Source organism: Cynara cardunculus (genome assembly GCF_001531365.2).
Source record: "Cynara cardunculus var. scolymus isolate 2C chromosome LG 2, CcrdV1, whole genome shotgun sequence".
Taxonomy (NCBI): Eukaryota; Viridiplantae; Streptophyta; class Magnoliopsida; order Asterales; family Asteraceae; genus Cynara; species Cynara cardunculus.
In genome coordinates this window covers 6,339,617-6,365,458 of record NC_037529.1, presented here as the reverse complement: position 1 = coordinate 6,365,458, position 25,842 = coordinate 6,339,617, and the positions used below count along the sequence as shown (strand labels likewise).

The following is a 25,842-nucleotide window of genomic DNA, read 5'->3' as shown; positions in this document are numbered from 1 at the left end:
GGGCGTTGTGCATAGAATATACATACATCCATTCTGGTGCGTGTGCGAATGGATTGCACGTGACTCTCACACTTGACCTATCATTTATAGTTGTTGAATGGTTTGGTGCAAAATAATTAAGTTATCAAAATGATTAAGTGGCTTTTATGATATAATAAAAAATAAAAAATAATTATTTAATAATTATTTACAACGAAATTAAGGCACTGAATGGTTAAAAGAGGTCCAAGATACAAAATTATTAAGAGGGTTTTAGAACTATTAAGAGACAAACTTTTTTTCGCCAAACAAGTTTCACCTCTTAACGATTCAGAAGCTGCCTTTTAATAAAACTATTAAGAGGTAAACAAATAACCCTTAAATAATACATAATTAATACGGTTTTTTTTTTTCCTTTTCCTTGTGTACACTTAAAAAACATAATAAATACGGAAAATCTTATCTCAGATTTATAAAATAAAGATTACTTATAAATAATAGATTTGATGTTTAAAAATATTACTCAATAAGATAAGATTTAAGATATGTTTGTTAGCAGTTTAATGAGTTTGATTAAAATAACAGCTTAATCTGTCAGTTATAGATGACTTAATGATATAAAAATCGACTCATTCAGTAAGCTTTTAGGACGAAGCTTTATGCAGAAATTTAAGTTTTTTTTTCTTCCAAACATACACTTCCAATAAAAAACCGTGCTCTTTTAATTTATGAAAAACTTTCAAACAAAAATCTTTTCAATCTATACAGATAGATTAATCATCGTAAACAACTTTATTCATACATGATAAAAAAAAACAACCAAATAAAGTATGTAGACTATTAATGACGCAATAAAGGATATTGACGTACGAATAACACAAATTCATTACTTTAAATGTGAATTTTGATTTCTAAAAAAGAATAGAAAAGTAATACTGAGACAATCATTTTGCACCATTTTTGTGTCCAATCCACTGATTGTCCCTTTTTTTTTTTGTCACAAAAAATATACCATAAATGTACAAATTACTTTCTCATATCATTGTTTTGGCATATATTGTTACAAATATCATAAAGTAGACTTATGAGAGTTAGGGACCGTTTACCCAAATGATTACCGGTAAGTGCTTACTGATAACATTCAACATTATAATTTATTTTAATACCTAAAATTTTAGTACATCAAAACATATCGAATACATCAAGTTACTGGGTAAGTGTTTGCTTGCCTAGGTAAGAGTCACCATCCTTACTTACCGGGTAAGACTTTCCATCATTTTCATTGCTCTTACACGGTAAGATTCTTGGTCCTTCTCATGTTCATCCGATAAAGAAATTTATCTGGCAAGCACTTACCAAATAAGTGTTTAGTAAACGGCCCCTTAGTCATGAATTACCAATAATTTTCATCATGGTTTTATGTTGAATTTGAAGTAATAGGACCAGCTTGTTGCTTTGGTCATATCAGAACCGATCCTTGTATCATTAAGCTAACAATTTATAGATATATCCATCAACAATAAAAGAAATCCATCAGTAACATATAAACCAAACCAAACGGACCCAACAAGTGAAAGGGGTGCACCCATTATTAGTGAAGGTGGAGGTGAGATTAATTGGTTAAGAGTTGTAGTTGTTATATGTATATAAGCTTTGATTTCTTTAATATACAAACACCAATGGAGTTAGTTGTCCCTTCAACTATGAACAACACCATCACCTTCTTCAATCCAACACCCTCTTTTACCTGCTGCTTCAATTATGTCATGAAAGATTCACCACAACCGCATTGTCCCTTCGAGTTCGGGTTGATAAACACAAACTCAGACCTGCTCAAAATCAAAATCAAAATCATGAATGTTCAAGATCACAGGCAGATGCAATGGTAAAGAAACCGAAATCCAAAAGTTCTGCTATGAAAAGTGTGAAATGATGCAAATTAAGTGCCAACATACTCTGAACTTGCAACTTGTTGAGAATTTTGTATTGTTGTATTCACAAAAGAAGATATAGGCAGACTTTGTTTCCGCTATACAACTAAGTTTAGATACAGGGCTGTAATTTCAAACGAAATCCCGTCTATTGGCCACCAAATTTGTGTGAAAACGTTCTCTCCATATTTACAAAATGGGAACCAGACGTGGTGGCAACATCGGGGGGAACATATATATGGCCTAATTCAGATAACAATACACATCGGAGGAGCATATAGCCTTCTCAAATCTATCGTTATATTTATGCCAACTTATCAGGTGATGTTTGATAGGACTGAATGAGTTGTATGACCATCCTGAATGATCCCTGTTGAATAACCTTACCAGACCATAATTTATAATATTATAAAGCTAACAAATGCAAAATACATCTTATTACAATATGAAGTTAGAAATTTCCAAATGTTGGTATATGTAGCAGATAATATTTACTTTACAATTGTTATGCGTACAACATAAAATAGTTGCTACACCTTTTTTCTTATAAACATATCTACCTTAAAACTGAAATGACATCAGTTCCTAAAGTCTAAGGTCGATACCACTCATGTTTCATCTAACAACATGTCCAAGGAGCAGATTCATTTGGGAACCTTGAATATTTTAGGAACCCATAAACCACCTATTTTGTGAGTATTCATGATGAATATTCTTCATATGAAAATCTGTCACGACATTCACCAGGAACATTTTATCACTTTATTCATCATAAATACTCACAAAAAGGTGGTTCATGGGTTCCTAAAAATTTAAGGTTCTTATATGAACCTCCCTCACATGTAAAATGTTTCTAAATCACAATATTTCGTAACATTAACACACACACACATATATAGGTGGAGATTCAAACGAGAACATCCCCAAAATAAGAAAGCACGAGAATATACTTACATATATATAGGGGGCCTTTTGAGAACCCATGAAATTGTGATAACCTTGAGAACTTGTGCATCATGTGTTATTTTATATGATTTTTTTCGTCTAAGACTAGGATCTAAGATATTCATTAACATATATATGTTTCACATGTACTCGGTTCATAATATGAACACTTTTGACGTGTTTGTGAAACAAAAAGCACATGTAAAAAAGTTTCACATTGTAAACCAAATACATGTGAAACAAACACATGTAAAACAAATATATGTTAATCAATACATCAAATACTATACTTAGACGGAAAAGGATCATGTGAAACAAAACATTAAGGTAGAAGTTCTCACAAATTAACAAATTTGGGAGTTCTCAAATGATTAATCCCCTATAAGTATATGTGTGTGTGTGTGTGTCTCATATATTCTATGAGTGTGTGCGAGTGTATGTATCATTTTTAGGGAGGGGGAATAATGCAGAATATAACATTTACTGTTTTTACAATATACTACCTTTGACTCAGACAAATTGTGTGTTGTAAGGTCTATTAAGATGTAAACAGTAACCAAGAGAAATCAAGAAGTATCAAGAGACATTGGAGAAAAATGTCAAGTTGATACAATTGATGTACAGAAAACAACGTGACTGGAGTTTTAAGCAAAGTAGAATACGAGAACAAGGATATAATTCTCAATCATATTATTTCAATTTTGTGTGTATGTGTATTTGTTTCAGCTTTTACCATGGTCTTTTTCATTTGTTTAGGTATAGGACTGAATACATACATATGAGAATTTCCATCTACATTAATGATTTCTTATGTTCACAAGTTGAAACCCAATATCATGAGCCCAGAACTAGTTACACCCATAAGAATCATCCTCTATGGTAGTTTGACCACTTAAAGAGCTTTTTACACCCACCGAATGGATAAGAAACCAAGTAGTATGTGTCATAGGGAGTCTAAAGATGTGAAGCCATGGTTGGTAGTACAAAGGCTTTGTTATCAAAAGGAAGTGGTGGTGGACTTTTGTTGCTCTCCACGGTGCTTTCGGACTAATAGGTTTCATGTTATGTCAACTTGAACTTACTCGATCTGTTCAATTGCGACCTTATAATGCAATCGCATTCTCTAGTCCAATTGCTGTTTTTGTTTTTGTCTTCCTGATTTATCCACTAGGTCAGTCTGGTTGGTTTTGATGCGGGACTTGGTGTGAAGGACTAGACCTTATTGTTCCTGAGGCCCATGATCGGGTTAAAAAGGGCATCCTGCTTAAATTGCCATAATTTTTGCTACGGGACTCTGTTTCAGGCCCATGACCGGTCGATTCGAAGTTTGGAACGAGGAGCACACCTTGGATAGGACCAAAAGGGGCCTACGGGATTTTTGAGGCCTAAAACCGCTGTTTAAGCATGTTTTTTGACACTTTTGTTTTTTTTGCTACTATTTACATTTTTCGTTTGGGCTTTTATGATCGGCCCATAGTCTTTTTCATGCCCTTTTTGTTTGCTTTCCTATTCACCTCATTTTTGTGTAATTTGGATAATCAAACTGGAAATTCAAAGAACTTCCAATTTTTTCCCAAATTTTGACTCAAGGAATCGGATTTGAAGCCTAAGGTACGATATTCGTTGAATCAACGAGCTTTAGAAAAGATTTTCCCAGGTATTGATAGAGTCAACGGGTTTAATCTTTGTTTTCATTATTATATGCTACAACCAATTTTCAGACGTGTTAGTGTCCCACTTGGACCAATCTCCCCTATATATTTTGGAACATCTCTTTTCTCCTCAAGGACTCTTGGAGAGTACTCTGGAGGTTCCACATAATCTCACATGGTACCATATCCAAGGTCTACCATTCTAGGGACTTGACACTCGGGGCAAGCTGCACTCGTCTAGCCCCCTCCAACACTCTAGGACAGTCTATCCCCCTCTAGCCTCCATTTGGAGGGCGCGTGTTAGAGTCCCACATTGCCTGTCTAGCCTCCATTGGAGGGTGCGTGTTAGAGTCCCACCTTCTCTGCTCAAGGGCTCTTTTAGAGCAAAGTTGTTAAAGGCTCAAGGCACATTTAGGCGCAAAGGAAACCTGGGGCCTAAGGCGCGAAGAGCAAATGTGAGGCGCGGCCTCAGGAATGCGAGGCGCATCTTATCAATATATATATGCACACAAATAGAGTTACACACAACTCAAATATGCAACAAGTACAAGCCTCCAATGCAGCAACCAACAGAACTTCGATAGAAGCAGAAGGGTTTAAAGCGTGAGCCATGAAGGAGAAATTTTAAAGTTTGAGTATTTATAGAGAAGGAGGCTTGAAGTTCTAAGGAATGGGTATTTGATATTAGGATTTAACTAATGTCATCTATTTGATAATTCTTTTTTTCTTAAGTATAGGAGATGAGAAGATGAGAAAACTTATTTAATCTTTGGGTCTAACTAGGTATTTAGTAACTCTTTATGAGGCGCGCCTCAGCCCACAAGGCGCCTCAGCCAAGGAGCAGTGCCTTAGTGAGCCTCATGAATACACTGAGCCTCGACCTATAAAAATCCCAAGACCTTGAGCCTTATGAGCCTCAGAGCCTAGGCGCGCCTCAGGCATGCTTTTAACAACTATATTTTAGAGAGTAATCTAATGAGGTTCCACATATTCCCACAAGATGCAAGTTTGAAGATTTTGCAAGTTGTGCATGTTACTGTTAGATGTTTTCTACTTCACAACTGGTAGTTTACAGTTTGGGTGAAGTTTCAAAATCTATAAAATGGTTGTCGGATGAGAGGCGATTACACATGTTAGATGATATGTGAAATCCTTCATCCTTTTTGGAGCCTTTATTTGGTGTTGCTTTGGAATTCAAGGAAAAAAGGAATCCACAAAGTGAAACCCTTGAAACAACATATTTAATACTCAAGAAATGATGTCAGTACCTCAATTTGTCATCTACAAAGTCCATTTTTGTCCCGATTACATGCATGAGAGCTTTTGGATCAATCACAATCTTCACACCCTTGTCCTCAATCAGCTCATCAAATTTTCCTTTTTCATCTACCAAGTTCAAAAGAACATGTTATAGGAGTCAGTTTCATAATTATTGATCAAATTACATGCCGCTTCACATAGCATATTTAATAGACCAGCAATGAAACAATATCACAGCTCTAGCCAGTAAACATGAAATAAAGTGAGTAATCAATTAGCCGACACAAAACATGTCTCAAGTGCATAGGTGGGATAAGTTATTTTACCATATTGCGTGTTTGGCCCATCTCAGGTATATCTAAATCCATATCATCCAAAGTCAAATAATACAATTAATACCCACTATTACATCTGTAATAACAAATATCTCATTCAACATAAATTTCATAGGTCACCTATCCAAAATTTCATCTCAGCCATGCCAATTACATTCTAAATGCAGTTTTGCATAGATTAGTCATTAGTCACATAAAAATGAAGGGAGAAGCCATAAATATCTTCTCCTTCACACTTGATAACATATTAAGACAGATCATATTATATATGATCTCTTCATAGTATACAAATGTCTTAAAAAGTACCAGCTACAAATTATCCTTCTGATATGATTCAATTACCCACATGTTTAGCCTGACACAACCGTTCACTCAACAGAACTCATTCTCATTTTACAATCCATTGTCCCTGTAGTTCATGAGCTTTGCTCAACCCATCACCATCATAGAAAAAGGAAAAGATTTCGTCAAATATGATTACACCATGTATGCATAAGATCCTGCTAAACCCTATAGGGTAGCTTAAGTGGTAAGGCCTTGGGTTTGCTCCCTGGTGGATTGAGTCCCCTGAGTGCCACTGGAGGTTTATCTGGTTGTTAACTTCAGGGTCCCATAGGATTAGTTGAGGTGCGCACAAGCTGGCCCGAACACCCACAGTAAAACAAATCCATGCTAGTCATGTTACAAGCCCTCATATAGCATCACTTTACAATTTACCCCTCCCCCCAAAAAAAATTCCATATGCTATGATGGATGCAAAATTAAGACTGCAATTAGCAGGTTGCTATTCCCACCATGACTAACTAGTCAGTTGACATACAGACTGGATTCACACAACAAATATCACCAGGGTCTGCCATAAAATTTCTCCTAATATATGCATATAAAGTTTTACCAATCAACAATAGTTCCCATCCATGAACATACTCCACAAAACTCCTATCACATCCACTCAGTTCATAAGCATAGATACATATTTACAGAGGCAAAGGAATACAGTTGTGGACCTTATTCAACTGTACAGGTTAAAAGAAATTAACAACATAGTCGGTCATCATATCAAGTCTTTATATAATCAGAAAGGGAGAAGGTGGGTATGAAACCTTGAAGGTGTTACTACCTATCAGGGCCAAACCCGGGTAACGGCACAGGGCATCACAACCAAAGGGGCATCAACAGATAATCCAATCCACCACCACCCTAGGTTCATTTTAACTTGTGATTTTTGATTTCCTAATCTCTCGCTCTCAATTCCTTCTTTCGATTCTTGATTTAAGTTTCTTCTTTTTTCATATTTGACTTAAGGTTTCTACCTTTTTCAATTTGCTAAAGTGCCTATGTTTGGTATCTCATTGTTATTTTCTTTGTTTGTGGTTTGATTTGTTGCTCATTCTTTATGCCGAATTTTGCTTTTCCTGTTCTTAACATCAACATATACTTCCTCCTCCTTGTAAAAGTTGCAACACTTCCCTTCTGGTTGTCCAATTGAAAATTGAACATTTAGTATTTTGATAAGTTTTAATCTAAAATTACTTGACCAATATCATCGTTGCAAAAAAGTGATGGTGTTGATTTGGATAGACAAGATTATCCCTTTTTTTCATCATGAAACCATACTTGAGATAAATTTATCTTAATGTACGCCAATTTTACATGGGATTAAAGATTGAAGAAGCATTAGGTCTAACAATTCACATAAATCTGAAGTTAAAAGCAAATTGATAAGACATTACTAGGGTTAATTCCAAACATAGATAAGAATCCAATAGGATTGAACAAAACGCAATATCTCTAAATAAGCATGAATCAACAACATCTATGGATAGGAGATTGGGAACCTGCGTAATTGAGGGTATATGATAAGCCATTGCAGCCGCGAGCCTTGATGCCTAGCTTGAGAAAGGAGCGCTGGCGATTGTGAAGGAGTTGACGTATTCTATCCGCAGCGGCTTCCGTCAAGGTGAGAGCTTGCCGACGGGCTGCCGAACCCACCTTCCCCGCCGCCTTGGCCAGTACCGGAGACGCCATTCGATAGATTGGATTTGGTAGTTGGGTAAAATTGTGATCTTGAATTAAATTTAAATGGAAATGGAAATGGAAGTTTCTGTTATTTGGGTTTGATGTTTTTGACATTTACACGCCGACTCTCGCAAACATTTGTGATTCCTTATCAAGCAATCATTTATTACTTTTCAAAATTAATTAAAATATGAGTGGTTTTATTTTTAACCATTTTTTACGAGATTTACCATAAAATTCTGAGATCTGCAATTTAATTGTTTTTTACAGATTTTGGTGAAAAATATAAATTTTATTGCGGATCTGGTGAAAATGTAATTGATTTTTACTAATAGATTAAAAAGTGGCTAAGGGGCTGTTTGAGACTTGTTGAATGATAAAGTGGTCAGAATGATTAAGAGGCTTTCGTGATATTGTGCAAAATAAAATATAATTATTTGGTAATTGTGTACAATAAAATTAGGGTTCTTAATGGTTAAGGGAGATCAATGATACAAAATCATTCAGAGGATATTAGAACCATTAAGAGGCAGACTTTTTTTTTGCCAAACAAGATTCAACTCTTAACGATTCCGAGGTTGTTTCTTAATAGAACTATTAAGAGGTAAACAAACAACCCCTATAGTGAAGAAGTTTGTCCGAAATAGCTAATTTGGTCAATTTTCTCTAGAGAAAATCGCAAAAGTCCTTCATTTATGTTGCATTCTCGTCTTTTTTTTCCGAAGGAAAGAGAGGAAAAGGAGGGGCGAAAGAAAAAAATATTGTGTTCTCAGTTTTTTAGGAGGGAAAAGAAAGAAAAATAAAATTTAGTGGTCGTTTACCAAACACTTACCTAGTAAGCGCTTACCAGTAAAATTCAACATTATCACTTACTTACAGGGTAAGATCTTAGTCAACAAAAACGACATCGTATATAACAGTTTACCTGGTAACTGCTAACCGTGATAAGAGTTGTCACATTCACTTACCGGGTAATAATTGTGATCCTTGTCTCACTCTTACCGGGTAAGATTTTTGGTCCTTACCGTATTCATTCAATAAGGTAATATGACTTGGTAAACGTTTACCCAGTTAACGCTTACCAGAAGTCCTTGCAAGAACATGATCCATCTACAAAGTGATGAAACCTGCTGTTATCTCTCACTATAATCTTTCTTCCCTCAACTTTGGAGATCAACTTGATTGCAGAATGGCAATCAACACAAACCCTTATATTTTTCTTCACAATAATCGGTTTCCCAATCGGCATACGAATAAGCGCAAACGCTATAGCCATCCTCTCGCTATGCCGATGAAGAACCTTCGCCTTCATGGCATCTTCCATATCAACTGAAATGGACCCGGTATCGGGAACATATCCAGCTTCCATTATCTTCCCCAAAAGACTATCAAGTTTCAAATCAATTTCTTTCTTATCTGGATGACACCAATCTTCAGCTCCAAAAATATGAACCTTGTTATCAACATCAACCCAACTAAAACCAGGCAGTTTCTTTACATTTCCATCCTTCATCATCTTTCTAACACTTCTAACATCCTCCCATTGGCGTTCTTTTGCGTATATATTCGAAAGCAAGACATGAGCTCCGCTATTTTCAGGCTCAACCCTCTTTAGACTTTCGGCTGCAAGCTCTCCCCTTTCTTTATCGCCATATATTCTACAAGCTGCAAGAAGAGAACACCAAGCGTAAGCATTCGGCTCAAATGGCATCTTTTCTATAAAGATTTCAGCTTCTTCAAGCCTCCCTGCTCGGCCCAGCAAGTCGATAACACATGAGTAATGTTCTGACCTTGGTTTAACGCCGTAAATCCTTTCCATGGAGTTGAAATAGTTTAGTCCTTCGTTAACCAATTTTGAATGGCTGCAGGCATTCAAAAGATTGACGAATGTTACTGCATTGGGTTTAACATTATGAACTACCATCCTATCGAATACATCTATCGCTTCTTTTCCTAAACCATGATGAGCAAACACACCCACTAGTGAATTCCATGCATACTCGCTTGCTTTAGAAATCTTCTCGAATGCTTGGCTTGAATCATCAAGCAAACCACATTTTCCGTACATATCAACAATGATAGATGAAACGAAAGGGTCTTGATCAAGGTTGTACTTGAACACCAGGGCATGAAGCTGAGATCCTTGTTCAAGTGCAGCATGATTAGCACAAGCCTTAATTAAGCTAGAAAAAGTAAACTCATTAGGTTCAATTCCTTGGCGCTTTAACTCGACAAAAATAGTCAACGCCCTCTCGATTTGTTCTGTTTCAACATACCCATCAATCAAAGAAGTATAAGAAACAATATTTGTATCTCTAGAGTCGATTTCAAGAAATCTTGAACCACTATCCATATCTCCTAGTTTACAGTACATATCTGTAAGTGCATTGCCAACAGAAACATGGAGGTTAAACCCCAACTTTATGACAAATGAATGAAGACATCTTCCAACATTATATGCTTTATAAGCTCCACAAGCACAAAGTGCACTGCAAAGAAGATGTTGATCAATTTTTACATCTTCAATCTGCATCTTTCTAAAAGCCACCAATGCTTCTTCATTATAACCATTTTTTGCGTACCCATCAATCATTGAATTCCATGAAACTTCATCCTTGGATGGCATCTCCTCAAAAACCATACAAGCCTCAATCATCAAGCCACACTTGGAATACATGTCCGCTAAGTTACTACCCACAAACAACTCATAACTAAACCCAGTTTTAAGAGCAAGGCAATGGATTTGCTTCCCAATTTGAACAGATTTGAGAGACGAGCAAGCTTGAATCACACTGGAAAACGCAAATTCGTTTGGACTTTCACCCCAAATCCACATCCTACAAAATGTGGTAATCGCTTTCAAAAACTCCAAATTCTGGGAAAACCCAGATATCATAGCAGTCCAAGAAACCAAATTTCTTTGAGGCATTGCATCGAACAGCTTGTAGGCGTACCCGATTTGGCCACATCTCCCATACATTGACAAAAGGTGATTGGTAAGATAGGTGCATGATGGGTAAGCAGAGGTGATGAGCTGCGCATGAAGCAGCTTTCCTTTACATAGCTGCTTGGATTGGGTGTAGGTTTGAATAATGTGCGCCAACGTATTGGAATCTTTGTGCAAGTGCTTGGTTAAAGTTCGAAATGTCATAACAAATGTGTTCAAGAAAATCTCAATGCCATGTTTTTCATAAATGTAAAAGTTCTTAATCAAAAAGGGCTAATTTATCCTTTCCCCTATAAGATAACCATGAAAGGAACCACTTAGCTGAAAATGGCAACAAACGCCACCGTTCCACCTGCCACCTGTTTGATAGTTACAGCAGAGTTTTCAGTCGGTGGTAATTTGGAACCGTACTTCGAAGGCATGACAACGAACGCTTTCCACCTATTTTCATCTTCCATTCGATTATTGCCCAAAACAACTTGAAATAATACCTAAGGAATGTTATGAAAGTGAGAGTATCGGTTAAGTGGGTGTTTGGGATTGCTTGTAGAAATAATTTATTGACTTATTCTGGTATGACATAGGTAATAAACACTTTTGAGTGTTTGGATAAACAACATGTCAAACCGGTAATAAAGAGTTTTTGAAGAAGTTAAATCCTTCTAACTTATAATAAATTGATAGTGCTTTTGTTGAAAAACATAAGTTGTTTCAAATAAGAATTGCTTAATAGATTGAAGCATACATTCAATATCAAATGTATCAAAATCTTTTAAAAGGTACTGAATTTGAAAATAAAATTGGCATAAGATCCCTGAAAGGTGATCATGTTTGTGTGTGTAAAACTAGGGTTTTTGCGATCCGATTCGAACGGTGTAATCCTCCAACCATAAGTCAAACTGTCAAAGCGGTCGGGTTTATATTATAAATCGAACGATCTGGTGTTATTGATTTAGGTAGTTTAGGCCTATTATGGATTTTTAAACTAAAATATATAACATCTATATGTAAAACGAAATTTTCTACCAATAACATTATTAAAAATGGAAAAAAAGTTAAACAAGTCCATCAACAATAGTGGAATTTTGGATAAACATTGAGCAAGTCGAAAAATGATTTGGAATTTCCAATTTAGATTTTTGACTTAAGGGTCTTTATCAAACACTTATCAGGTAAGTGATTGCCGGTAAAATTTAACACTACTATTTACTTACCGGGTAAAATTTTAGTCCACCAGAACGACATTGTATACAACAATTTACCTGATAAGCGCTTACCATGGTAAGAGTCGTCGCCCTCACTTACCGGGTAAGACCCCATGGTCCTTGTCTCGCTCTTATCGGGTAAGATTCTTGGTTCTTACCATATTCATCCAGTGATGTAACGTGACTTGATAAGCATTTGATGAACGATCCCTTAATTTGGAATTTTGTTGATTTAAGAAAGCATACAAAAATGAGAAATGAAAACTAAAAACTTATGTCTCCGAAGGATTTTTTTTTTAATTTGTCCATAAAAGTTGAACTTGCAAAATGAAAATTAAATGTAACTAATGAAATGTATTTTGATGGTCGATTCGGTCCAAACCCTAAAAAAATGTTTAAACCGCAAATCGGACCATATCGAGATGTTTAATTATTTTTCAGATTGGACTAGACCGAGAAATTTGGCTATGTTTCATACGTGGCCGGACCGCTAGACCGTTCAAATCACTAAAAAAATGTCTGGTTTAATTTGGTTCAACCAATTTAAACGGTCTAACAGTGTTTTTTTAACAGCCCTATGTAAAAAGGTTTGTAATGTGCAACTTGGCCCCATGCAACCAATTTCAAAAGCATAATGTAGGGACCGATTTGTTAGTGTTCATGAAAAAGCTCAATCGTCAAATAATTATTACAACAATCAACATCACAGTTGTTAAAAAAATAATTGTTTTGTATAGAAATATACTAAATAAACACAAATGTCACAATCACAAACCATTGGCCATGCCCACAAGATTTTTATGGAATGTTGTTTTGGTACACTTCTATCTCGTTGTTTACTTTTGACCTAAAAGTTGACATCAATTGTGATGCCAAGGACAAGAGGGTCGAAAATGGCCCCTCCATGCATGCTCGATTCAATGTATTTGGATCGATGGCAAATTTTGATATTTAAGATGCTTTAAGTATCAAATTTTACCTTCGATCCAAAATCTTTATTTCTTTAATTTTAAAACTAGAAAATAAAGATTTTGGTCTGATTTTTGCTTCAATAGGATTTCCAAAATGGAGAACCTGTGTAAGATTAATAGGTCTTCCACAACGAGTTCTACCTATACAGTAACGATATTTAATTATGAAGGTTGGCTGAGTAGCTGACCCTGTTGGTCTGTTCTTGCAAGAGGGGTGTATATTGAATTCTCTACAATGATATTGTAGGCCAATGAAAGGGATATAGCGTGGTGTAAAAATAAGTAATTTAACAAATCTAATGAGCCGTTTATCAAATTTTTTATTAAGTCTTGTATGGATAAATTTGTCTGTCCGGATAAATGATTGTTGTTGTTTACTTTTTTTATCTGAACCAAGAGTCTAAATAACATAAACGACTGATTTACCTCCCAATATTAATTATTTGAACATCAAAACAAAAAAATCATGGGATAGAGGTGTCATTTTTGTGGCTGAATAGGGACAATACATCATTTCTATCTATGTGATTAAGTCATGTTTTGTACGAATAAGTCGTAAGTAAACAATCCAAATGAACTGTACGAATAAACCAGATAGACAAATTTGATTGAACCAAAAGTAAACATCACCTAGCTTTTTTCATATCGCTAAAATAAACTTGGTGTGTTGATTCTTGATGTGGCAGGTAATTGTAGGGCATGGATATAAGCAATACCACAGAAGAAGGTTCCCACTTTAAACAACGACACGTAGACTTTCCATAAACCACACACACAAATCACTCTCTATATCGACGTGCATCAACACACACCATCCCCCTAAATATTCTTTCAATTCCTTTATTCCCACATAATAATAATAATAATAATATCAAAGGTTTTATATGTTCTTTCATCCATCGAAACCACAACTTCAGAAGACTTTGAGATCCCATCAATGGATGCCCACAAAAACCCTGATCTTGAAACCACCCAAACTGTACATGTAGCATCACCATCTTCACAAGATTTCAAGGAAGGATGTTCTGAAGATGATGAGTATGGAGGGAATATGAGAGAAACTACTGGTTTGTCGTTGGCTGCCGGAGAAGATGATCAGAGAACCCCACCACCAGCAAAAGCATCAAGAAGAAAGATGATGGTGGTGGTGGATGAGAGTGAGAGTAGTAGTGGAAGAGAGAGGCTAAAGAGACACCGGGTGGAAATGGCGGGTCGGGTATGGATACCAGATATATGGGGACAAGAACATCTGTTACAGAATTGGATAGATTGCACAGTCTTTGATTCCTCTCTAAAGAAGAGTAACATAATGTCAGCCAGGGAAGCTTTGATCCAAGAAACAGCAACATCAACCCTAAGTTGTTAATTCATATATATATATGTGTGTACACACACACTTTGATGAGGCTTGTACAAGTGGTTGAGATTTAACCCGATTTCAAATCTTCTGTTTGGGTATGATTACATGCGTCGTAAATTAATGCTTGATATAAACAAACATTTTTCATCTCTCAATGTGAAGTTTTATTCTTGACAATCTAGTTACTTCATATTTCTTTTATCAACCTGGATATCCAACCCGTTATACGAGCCGACTAATTTTTGCGTGTAGCTCAGGATCCTGCATTTGGAGCTCAAACTCAAACCAATCAAAAACCACCCTTGTGGTTGTTATATCACATTTTGGTCCATAGCCATAGGTTCGGATGTTTAAATTCATATATCAAGTGTTTAATTCTTATATATCAAAATAAATCAAACGAATATAAAATAATTTTGTTAGTGCCTTGTAATCTATTAGCGTAATGTGTTAGGAAAATATCGTCCTTAGGTTCTCTGTTCTCATGTGATTATACAATTGTATTTTAAAATCAGAATTCGACTTAATGTATATTATAATTATACAAGTTTCACAAATGGAATTAATGAAAAAAGAACAGGATTTTTTTTTTAGAAATTGTAATCGTGAATTTCATGGAACTCCAACTAAATTACAATCTATGGGAATCACAATGTCGTAAAGATCCATTTGATGATACAAACAACCCTTGAAATTGATTAAAAATGAGAATGTGTTCGTCTTCGAATTTCTTGATGCAAACTTGCACAAACATTGTGATTGAACAATGTGCTTAAAGCCCATAATCGGGACGGATTATAAGAGGGTTAGTATCATCGGTTGCTAAAAGCGTAACTAGTACTTTCGAATTTCGATTATAGTTTTTCCAAGTTGAACAATTTACAAGGCCAGTTGAGCTTTATTTGTGTTTATTCATATGTATGTTTTTTGGTTTTCTTTTTGAACCATTTCACTCATTGTTCTTGAGCACAAGGGGGTATTGAGTTGGTGATTTATTCACATATATGACATATCAAAATGTTGTCAAAAAGCTCCAAATTAAGCAATTTGTTCATCTTCTCACATCCTCATAAGTCGTGTTTTAGTGATTAACAATTACAATATTTTCCTATTATACTAGACAATAAAATGAATCATAAAAACAAGAGTTGGATCAAAATTTGTTCATATGGTTTGCTGAAATTAACGGATAAGATTCATGAAAAGAATTTTTGACAGGTATCCTCTAGTTTCATTTTTGCAACGGATTGGGTCTCTCCTACTAAGTCGTTATGTTTGACGGTTTAAGTGACTCACGTGAGAGGTATTTTCGTCTTTTTACTCTTTATTTAATTTTTTAATCATCTATTTTTCTTTTCTTTCCTTTCCATTTCAATTATATAGTAAATAAAACAAAAAAAAAATAAGTATTGGCAGAGAAAAGTTCAGTTGCAATCGTGGTTTCCATTGCGAACTGAGGGACAAACATGACTGTGACACATGTCCTTATTCATCATGAATAATGAACGTGAAATTTTTACACCAGTCATGATGAATATCCTGTGTAAGACACGTGGCACACTCTCGTTGGTCCACCAGTTCACAACAGATCATGCCCCGTGTTGACAATTATGTAAATAAAAAATTAAGAGTACTTCTTCCATAAATATCAAAAAAAAAAGTCACAAGACGGGTGGATTCATTGTTATGATCAATGCATTCCATTAAACTACATAAATTACACACAACTTAAATAACTCATGTTATTATAGATTTATAGACCAAAATTAGAAGCGTTATGGTTTAAATACGTAATTATGATACTATAAAAGTAGCGGGGGATTACTGGAAAAGAATGTTATGGTGTTCACTGCAACGATTCCAGCTTCCAGATCTTGATGGTCCCATCATCACTTGCAGAAGCAAGAAGCCTGTTCCCCTGCAAATACAGATCCACCCACCCAAAATAAATGTCCACAATAAAAAAGATGCAAGGTCTAATAAATCTGTAATTATTATACTTTTCCATTAACTAAATGACAATTTACCGTTAAGAAAAGAGGGAGTAATGAACTCCTCCATCTCAAATTAAGGGTAGAATGAGGAAGCGTACACATATTTTGGAACAAACTAAAATAGAACTGTAAACACTTGTTAACTAAACGACACTTATTTTGATCGGTGATAGTAACAAGAAACTCCAACTAAGAAGGCCGGCACAAAGTTGTTGGATTGGGCTTGTACAGGTGGTCGCGACTTATTTATCATAACCTAGGGGTCATGAGTTCAAATCCTATCTTTGGTATGCTAAGTGAATTACCAGGGGAATGTCAGATTAAGGGACAACAATAACCTCACCCACTTATTTGTGTTTTCCTAGAAAGAAAAAGATAAGTTGGAGCTCAAGTTTCTATATGAATAGAATGCAAAAAATTTACCGCAGGGCTCCATTGCACCGAATTTATATCCATGGCATGAGCCTTTTCCTTCTTGAGAAGCAACTTATACGAAGGTCCATCAACCTGCACAAACAAAACAAAAACCAATCACCACAAACATGGACAGTCAGTAACCATGTAAATTCCCAGAATTCTCTTTACTTTTTTGTTTATTCCCAAAAAGAAGAATTATATGTTAAGAGTGTAATAGATGTTAAAAACCCAAATCTTACTTAGAACTATAAGTTCAAATCCGTCATATGGTGGTCAAATGGAGGAAAAGGAACACTATAAACTTTGACCATTTTACAAGAAAGACCCGAATCATGGAACAAAGTGCCATTTTGCCAGTCATAAATTGAAGAACACACAAGAGAAACTTCGACCCCTTATCTCAGTTTTATGAAAAGCAAAATAATATGTGAAAAGCAAAAGAATTGCCTACCGGATGATCTTCAGACTCGCCAAATAAGCGTATGGCATCGTCAGCTGCTCCAGTAGCTATTATGCCTTCCCTGTCACATTGAACAGCATTTATGAAACAAGCATATGATATACAGGGATAGTTTGTGGGGGAAATCTCCAACACTATTCACTGTGCTGGATTCCATAATTAGACGATATACATATATAAATAGTTTGAGGGAAATCTCATGATGGACGGCGCTTGTGGAAGAGCCTTGCTATACCCGGGGTATTTTAGTAAATAAGTCAAACATATTAGACTATGGTACAAGTGTCTAATGCACTGGTACATGCTTTAGGTAGTATAAATAGAGGGAGTGAGCGGTTAGGAAGGTATTGATCAATTTGTCAAGTCTGTTTTGGGCGAGAGCCTTGGGAGAGAATCTGGCCTCTCGAAAGCTAGAATCCTATTAAACTTTCACTTGGTGTCTAATACCGTTCTATAACCCTCCTATTAGTCCGGTGTTCATCAAGCCTCTCAACACATTGGTCAACCAAATGGCTCTATGTCCTATGTGTGAGGAGGCCTCTTCCCCAAGAATTATTTCCATCATGAAACATCCCTTAAAAACAACCAAATGTTTATATACAAGTGTGTAAATATATATTCAGGATAAGCTAACGGTGTACTCCCACAAGAGGAATACAATGTTTGAGGGCATAGAGAAAGGCAAATTGGTAAAAATATGAAGAAAGGAGAGTGGGGTCAATGGACAGACAGGGGTTGTGCCTGTGGCTTTGTTTCCACAAATATGCAGTATGTGGGATTTTATCTGTCCCACCAGATTTGCAAATCTGGCTTTATATATCAATTATCGAAAGAGCTGACGATTAGTCAAACCATGATGAATCAAAGCCATCATTTCAGTAGCGACAGAGAGCTGATTAGATTTAACTATACCCTAGTGAAGAAAATGTTACAAATCCAATGACATATCCCAAAAGGAAAATGTTTGCAATTAAATTAGACAGAGAGAGCATATATATGCGACATGCTATAGCTCATCTACTTGGTCCGCCCCGCCCCCCCCCCCTCCTCTTTTCTTTTCTCAACTACTCATTATGCGATTACTTTTCATCTACACAAAATAGAAGTGTTTTCCTTTACAAATGAATAATTTTTTACCAATAGAGAACCATTTAAAAGCAAACCAAAAAATGAGCCAAGTAAGGGGTTCATGAAAAGTTAAACATACCCGAAAAATGAACTTCCTAGTTTTTGGTTACGGTCTTATAAGAACTACATGGAAACTCTCTCTCTCTGTGTATACATATATATATATATATATATATATAATCTTTTTGGGGGGCTAAATTCACACTGGTTTCAGGAAATGTTAAAGTTCGCTATGTATGCAAGAACGAGTGTGTCCTGGAATAGGGGACATGGGTATGCATAGAAGATAGCTCACTTTCTGAAGATAAACAATGCTGATAATGCTACCTTGACCAATGGACCGAGAAAATCGTCCTATCATGATAACCAGACATAGTGCAAAGGTGTCTCCTGCCAAAACAAAGAAAGTAAATAGACCAATCATATAGCAATCAAAAGAGGTGGCCTTGTTCTTATTCAATAAAAAGACAAGAACCATGCAAAGAGCATGGGGGGAACTTAAGAGGCCTATCAAAGTATGCTTATCATAAAACAGCTACATGAAAGCTTCATACAAAGATGCATTCTCATGGCTTCCATAATCATGAAAATAAACCAAATTTTTGCTTCAAATAAAATACATGCAGAAATAACACTGTTACCATTCTCCTTGCTATTTTCTTAAACAATGAACACCAATATCAATGGTGTACAGTTATACGCAAAATGAATGCTCTGTGTATATTAAAGGTAATGATATGAAAACAAACTCCAGATACCATTAGATGAAAAAATATGCAGCCTCCGTCTGAAAAAATGCAATATTTTACTTGATACCTAGTTTAGCAAGAGCTTTAGGCTAATAATCAAATGCCTAAAAAAGGAATTTTACTGACAAAGGAAATGTAACATGTTTTTGGGAAATCCAAAACGAAAAGTGATGCATTTTTTTGGGACGGAAAGAGTATTTAATCAGATATTTTGGCTCAACCTGAAACATGCAAATGAAAGATAAAAAACGAGTTCAGTTTTACAGACTACAAATTATAGATACATTTAGAAATCAGGAATTTATTTTTGAAATGCCAAAACTTATATAAGATATTACTCTTTTTTCAAAATTTATGTGATTGTATCAGAAGCTATAAAAAAGGATTGGTAAATGCATATGTATTGTTTTCTGAAGTTAGGATTATTCATATTAGTTCTAAATTTTAGGATTTGAAAATTGGCTTCCAAAAGTCGAAAGATATCTGATTTTGGAAGGGTATCAAAATCAGACATTTTTTCTGCATATTGAATTACATTCCAGCATTTGGTAGCAAGTTTTATATACCTCACTAGTGTTTAAGGATCTATCTCCAAATGTATCCACATTAACTATCAGCCAAAAAATTGTCAATTTGACAAAAAGTTAGATTTCACTCTTTTCACATAGAATTATAGAAACCATATAATGGAAAAAATGAAAATGCATGACTTTTTTTTATCATCCACGACTAACACCTCACAGGGTTCAAAGTTTCGAAGGTGGCTTCAGCAAGCTTCCAAAGGACAAAAAGGCAACTACAAGATTTCTAGTATTTGCACATAATTCTTAATATCAAATTTTCAACATCGAGCTCAAGCTTTTGTATCCCTTGAAAGCATTAAATGCATTCGATCTAAAAAGTGTCCTTTATAATAACATGTAGATCTTAAGAAGCAATAAAATGCATAAAATAAGATGGTCCTCACCAAGATGCATTCCCATCACCAGATTGCAATCTTGTAATGTCCACACCCCAAACCTTGATGGTGAGATCATCACTGCAATTTTAACCCACAATCATTGAGTTACCAAACTAGCTTATTAGCAACCGAATCACTGAATACATATCAAGGGCTACCATACCTGCATGTAACCATCTTATCTCCAGTGCCATTAAAAGATAATGCCCATACTGTAGATGAGTGTCCACTGAATGTCATTATGAAAGATATATTAGATTGTAACATGATGGTGCTACTTAATGAGGACTGAATGCTACAGAAATGTTGTTTAGTATTTACTGGACTTTCTCTAACATAATAGCAGTGAAAGATTTGCATTTAAAGAACATCGAAACTGAAGGTAAATCAGTCACTCTTCCACCGATGGACAAATTTGCAAGATGGCAACAGCATCTTTACAAAATATGGATGCAACAATACCTGGCAAGCCGACCATGATGTCACGGTCATCTGCATTTACTACATAAATCACTCATTTCCACAGAGTGTAGGTGTGTCATCCATGGATCCTGGATCCATCACCAAGATGAAGGCTTATAGGAAGTTCTAAATGAATGAAATTTTCAGGAGGAAAGAACAAGCTAACGCCTACTAAAAATTCAAACAAGGTAATGACTGATGAGCTCTACATGCTAAGAAATGAGTTGTAACTAGTTGACACTTGCCAAACTGAAAGATTTCAGGATTGGTTTCACGAAACTATTTCCTCTCAAACTGTACAGTTGATGTACATTTCCTAATGGAAGAAGTTAGCTTGTGTGGTCATTGAGTGGACATATTTACTCGTGTGGTTGGTGGAACACATTATATTACAAGTAAAAGTGGATACACAATTTGAACAGGATCAATGGATCAGCAGAATTAGCTCCATGAATTCTGGTTGGAAGTGACCTGAGTAAACAATCAGGAAGTGAAGTGCAAGACTAAAGCAAGCAACAAAAGGCAAACAATACCAATAAAAATATATGAACAAATAAAAACTTCAATCATTGTTGCAAACATCCATCCTGTAACCTCAAAGAACCAACACATGGAAGAAACACCAATCATAAGAGGGAAAAAGTGCTCAGCTGCTACCTGTTTGATTCACCTAAAGTCTGCACACAACGCCAATCATCACTATCACCATCCTCTGCCCAAACCTGAAAATGCAACATGAAGTTCTGAACTATGGAACTAATCATATGAAACCAAATAATAGAACACCCAGTTGGTTTTTTCAGGTGTGAATGCTAAAAATTAACTAAATCAAGTTCTAACACATGAACAAAACAGCATGTGCATTACCTTAATAGTATTATCATAGCTACAAGAGAATAAAACATCCACAGTTGGATGCCACTGGACCATTTTAACATCTTGTGTATGTCCTTGCAACACAGAAACACAGTCAAACTCATTCCCTGGCAAAACTTCCCATATCCAAACACATTTGTCTCGGCTACAAGTTGCAAGAAGGGAACCAGATGCATTCCAGGACACGCTTTTAACTTCATTTTCATGGCCCTGTACAGTGGAAACTCAAAATTCAGAATAAAGCAGAAGTACACTTGATGATAGTTGGAAAGGGTAACAACCTCCCACCATGTAGGTAATGGAAGGCAGTTCCTAATTTAAGAACTTGTTTCTATAATAGCCATTTGCTAGAGTAATATAAGAGATCATAAACACTAGAATGATATTAACAAGGTTTTAAAAGGCGGATTCGGGCCTCGAGGCGTTTTTCGTCACCAAGGCGAGGCATAAGCCTCGAGGCGGTCCGAGGCGTAAGAATGAAGCGAAAATATAGATACACCAAAATATGTATGCATACTACACAAATATATATGCATTTGTATATATATTATCTATACTACTAAATTACGAAGAGGCGTTGGTACAGTGGTCCTTGACATAAGAAAAAGTGAAACTGTGAGACAGGCTGAGAGGGTTTGGGAAAAATTGGTTGCTTGGAGGGAGAGGAAGGGTCCAACCACACTTTTTGATCGAGAGGAGAAAGTACCAGCTTTTTGGGTTTTAAAATATTAAAAATACACATTGGCGCCATTGTGCTTTGATTCTTTGTTTTTAAAAATACAAAAGACTAGTATAAAGAGAAGTACTACTAATGCCAAAGAAAACCATTACCAAAGTAGATCATCTGAAGTGTGCGCCTCGACATCGCCTCACGCCTCACTGAACCGCCTCACTGAACCAAGGCGTAAGCCTCGTCCAGGGTCCAAGAGGCGTAAGCCTCATCCAGGGTTCAAGAGGCATGCCTTAGGTGCGATTTTGGGCCACCTCATCTGAGGCGTAAGCCTCAAACGATTTTTAAAACCATGGATATTAATATACCAAATATACAGAAATACCTCTAAAGTGGACACGCATTCAAAATCGCTCCCATTCTGTTCCCAAATAGCAGTGGTGGCATCAAAACTTGCAGTTGCCAATTGTTTACCAGATGGCGACCAAGCACATGATCTAACGGTCCGAGTATGTCTCTCTTCTAATACTGCCTAAACAAAATTTGAAGATTTATCAATCTTACAAATATAAGCCACATACTCCACATATGTCATAATTGGCATCAGACTGCAAAAAAAAATAAGTTCTTCACAAACATAAGAAGAACATGTAAAAATCGATTTCTATGACTTCATTTTGCTGTGCATTGATATAACTTATAAGACCATACAAAAGTGAAATACCACTTGGCTAAACCTCTTCATAGTTCCTCCATTTACAGTAAGAGAATAATAAGCTAAAACATAATGTGTCTATTTCCACTATCAGGTGCTTCTACATGTAAGCACACTAGAGCAAAAAAAAGCAACCGACAGTCCTTGTTATTCCTTAATCGTATGTTTTTGTTTGTTCATGGAGTAATAATGTAGTCATCAACATGAAATTTGCTAATTAGCATGTAGTTAGAGAAACACTCGATCTTTATGTGCATCGGATTGATGAACTAATCAAATTGGGAAAATTTTGACCAACCTCTGCAAGGATTCTTATCTTAGCCATCCAAGCTTGTTATATTCGTTTTCAAGTCTTGATTTCAAAAGTTGTAAACTTGCTTTCCCTGATAGAGTAAAAGACAAGAACCTAAAGGTGACCAAGGGCTATACCTAATTTTCATGCATCTCCTTTCTAAGTTGATGGATGTGGGGAGAGGGTGAGTAGCATGACCAACTTATAATTAAAAAGTATTCCTTCCATTCTCTATTAGTTGTCCTTGGGGAATTTTGGATGTCAAACTTATGTTTTAACAACATTAGAGTCGTTATTTATTCATTACTTTTTAACACCATTTTTGGTAGTGATAATGCTTGTTCTACCTTTTGATTTAATTGTTGATCTTTTTTCAAAAATTAAAATACATTAATATCACCACTATATTTAAAATAAAATTTTAAAAACATTCAAAGTCAAAGTGAGACGATAAAAGGAGGGAATGTATGCTTTGAACTCAAATGACGAAACATATTCTTTATTCTTTTGAGACAAAGGGGTGGTGTCTTTTTTAGCTTATATTTTGGATGACATATAAGTTAGAAAAAAGAAGCTGCATATGCCTAACCTTACATGTATGTTTCTTTGTAACTGGTTGCACTCAATGTAGTAAGTTAATGGTCCAAGTCACTGAGGATAAAGAACAATATTCGACTATGAAATACTTGTAAGTACATCCTGATTGAGTTTTCTGAAGTGTCAATGACTCAAAGTAAATATTCCTACTGAAATAGCAATCACATGTGTTCCTATTGGAAGGTAATATAATAAATTACGTAAGATTATAAGTATGACAAGAATTGTTATGCATACATCATGCACTTGTTGCATAGCACATATAACAAGTGACTTTCCCAAGGAATGCACTTAAGTTATGATCTCATTTCACTTCTCACATAAGTACCTTACATAGGCAAAAAATTGAATAGACATATGTAGTGCCTGAGAATATAAAATTCAATGTTAAATGTTAAAAACCAAAGCTACTTGAGTATAAACCCTCATCCAAAGTCATTTAAGTTCCAAGCCACATAATTGAAGTTTCAAATGTACGTTACATTTTTCAACTTTTAAGAATAAACTAAAGAATAATTAACCAAGCTTCAGACATAATCTGTAGCATCAAGTTCAGTTATTAGTTATTACACTCATTCTTGTAGCCATGGAAATACAAAGTTCATCCACTCCAATTAGTTTATAGTTTCAAGGTCTAGTCTGGTAGTTTTATGATGCAAATTCATGTAGCCTTTCTTTCTCATTTAACAAGTATTAATCTATTCCCACAGTTATGAAGATCGATGTAGACATGTAATAGTCATAATATTTCAAAGAAAGTTTCAGAATTTACGTCAACTGTGGAGTTGAGACTTTTAGGCCCTTTGATCTCAAACCTGAAGGTTTGACTCTCCCGCTGAAGTAAAAAGTAAATTGAACTTCTATTTAGCATTAAACAAGCATAATCCTTCTAATTTCTTGGATCCTATGTCGTAACTAAAATCCCTAATTCTCTTCGAATTGAATTTTTTTTGGCAAGAGAACAACCAAACCTTGCAATCGAAGGAAGTAGAGGAAGGGCTCCGTTGTTGCCATATTCGAATAGTCTTATCCCCGCTACAAGAAGCAAGGACAGCAGGTACACCATCGGCACCAGTAGCTGGATTCCAAGCGAGACCCCATACCCTATCAGTGTGACCTTCAAGGCTTTGAACTTCGCTAAGTTTCAAGCTCTCTTCTTCAAGTAAAGTCATGGCGGTCGTACGAATAGGTAGAGTCGGAACGGTGGTTATTGAAGGTACGATCGGAGAGCGTTGGTCGTTGTTTTGGCGAGCACTGGAGCTCGTGATGAAGAGCAGAAGAGAGTGTGGCGGCCTCGTGGCCTTTCTCGCTATCAAAATCGGCCCCCGGTTTCAAACCTCTGATTTTGTTTTTCCTTTTTCCCAAAGAAAATCTCAAAAAATTATTTTTTTTACTATAATCTATAAACATTTAATAAAAATTCTTAAAAATCATTTTTTATACATGAAGTATTATATATTGATGCATATTACTTAAAATTTAAGATTATAAATAAATTATATATAAATACAACTTATTAAAGTTTCATGTTTGAATTCGTGTAACTAACTGTGGATAAACATAATCAAATAAAGGATAAACATCCCATTTTAAAATATAAAAATCTAAAATATAATTAGGATAATTATCTAATTCTAACATAATCATTATTTTTATAAAAAATTTATTGTTAAGTCAAAAATAAATTACTTCACTATTTAATATAAATTAAATTATAATAAAAATGAATTAAATAAATTATATAAAAAACAAGAAGTTTTAAATAGTTAATCTATACTATATTATAAAGCATTTGGCTAAAACTCTTAAAAACTCTTAAAACTCTTAAACTCTTAAACTCTTAAACCCGTTCATCCCTATCCGATTTCATCTCATATCTAAATTCGTATAACTAACTGCAGATAAACACAATCAAAT

At 35.3% G+C, this 25,842-nt stretch overlaps 3 protein-coding genes across 5 annotated transcripts; all 3 read right to left on the bottom strand.

Moving 5' to 3' along the window:
* Nucleotides 1-1,570: 1,570 nt before the first annotated feature.
* LOC112505587 (iron-sulfur assembly protein IscA-like 1, mitochondrial) lies at nucleotides 1,571-8,196 on the bottom strand. The gene is made up of 3 exons (XM_025109474.1): nucleotides 7,941-8,196; nucleotides 5,776-5,893; nucleotides 1,571-1,808 (listed from the first exon to the last, which is right to left on the bottom strand). Exons 1-3 carry the CDS (start codon nucleotides 8,128-8,130, stop codon nucleotides 1,739-1,741), a joined length of 378 nt encoding a protein of 125 aa, XP_024965242.1. The 5' UTR covers nucleotides 8,131-8,196; the 3' UTR covers nucleotides 1,571-1,738.
* A 962-nt stretch (nucleotides 8,197-9,158) lies between these two features.
* Nucleotides 9,159-11,452, bottom strand: LOC112507890 (pentatricopeptide repeat-containing protein At4g14850-like). Its single transcript, XM_025112636.1, has one exon. The coding sequence runs from the start codon at nucleotides 11,270-11,272 to the stop codon at nucleotides 9,200-9,202; it is 2,073 nt and encodes a 690-aa protein (XP_024968404.1). The 5' UTR covers nucleotides 11,273-11,452; the 3' UTR covers nucleotides 9,159-9,199.
* Nucleotides 11,453-16,281: 4,829 nt separating this feature from the next.
* LOC112506635 (protein CIA1) lies at nucleotides 16,282-25,267 on the bottom strand. 3 transcript variants are annotated; one of them, XR_003068472.1, is made up of 11 exons: nucleotides 24,897-25,267; nucleotides 22,707-22,853; nucleotides 21,643-21,861; nucleotides 21,433-21,497; nucleotides 21,185-21,246; nucleotides 20,477-20,542; nucleotides 20,320-20,391; nucleotides 18,931-18,993; nucleotides 17,467-17,536; nucleotides 17,022-17,105; nucleotides 16,282-16,522 (listed from the first exon to the last, which is right to left on the bottom strand). XR_003068472.1 is itself a non-coding variant. In XM_025110823.1 (11 exons), exons 1-11 carry the CDS (start codon nucleotides 25,095-25,097, stop codon nucleotides 16,451-16,453), a joined length of 966 nt encoding a protein of 321 aa, XP_024966591.1. In that variant the 5' UTR covers nucleotides 25,098-25,267; the 3' UTR covers nucleotides 16,282-16,450. The 3 variants fall into 3 exon arrangements, 2 of the variants coding, with proteins under 2 accessions (XP_024966591.1, XP_024966590.1); XM_025110823.1 differs by lacking the exon at nucleotides 21,185-21,246 and having other exon boundaries at nucleotides 21,643-21,725; nucleotides 21,819-21,861; XM_025110822.1 differs by lacking the exon at nucleotides 21,185-21,246.
* Nucleotides 25,268-25,842: the final 575 nt, after the last annotated feature.

Excerpts from the sequence above, each read along its gene's own strand:
- LOC112507890 (XM_025112636.1), bottom strand. The coding sequence starts at position 11,272 with ATGACATTTCGAACTTTAACCAAGCACTTGCACAAAGATTCCAATACG.
- LOC112506635 (XM_025110822.1), bottom strand. The coding sequence starts at position 25,097 with ATGACTTTACTTGAAGAAGAGAGCTTGAAACTTAGCGAAGTTCAAAGC. Across the intron at positions 21,498-21,642 it reads GCTATGATAATACTATTAAG|GTTTGGGCAGAGGATGGTGA; the intron begins GTAATGCACATG and ends TTGCATTTTCAG. Across the intron at positions 20,543-21,432 it reads ACTTTAGGTGAATCAAACAG|TGGACACTCATCTACAGTAT; the intron begins GTAGCAGCTGAG and ends AATGACATTCAG.
- LOC112505587 (XM_025109474.1), bottom strand. The coding sequence starts at position 8,130 with ATGGCGTCTCCGGTACTGGCCAAGGCGGCGGGGAAGGTGGGTTCGGCA. Across the intron at positions 5,894-7,940 it reads ATATACCCTCAATTACGCAG|ATGAAAAAGGAAAATTTGAT; the intron begins GTTCCCAATCTC and ends TGAACTTGGTAG. Across the intron at positions 1,809-5,775 it reads TTTGTAGATGACAAATTGAG|GTCTGAGTTTGTGTTTATCA; the intron begins GTACTGACATCA and ends GATTTTGAGCAG.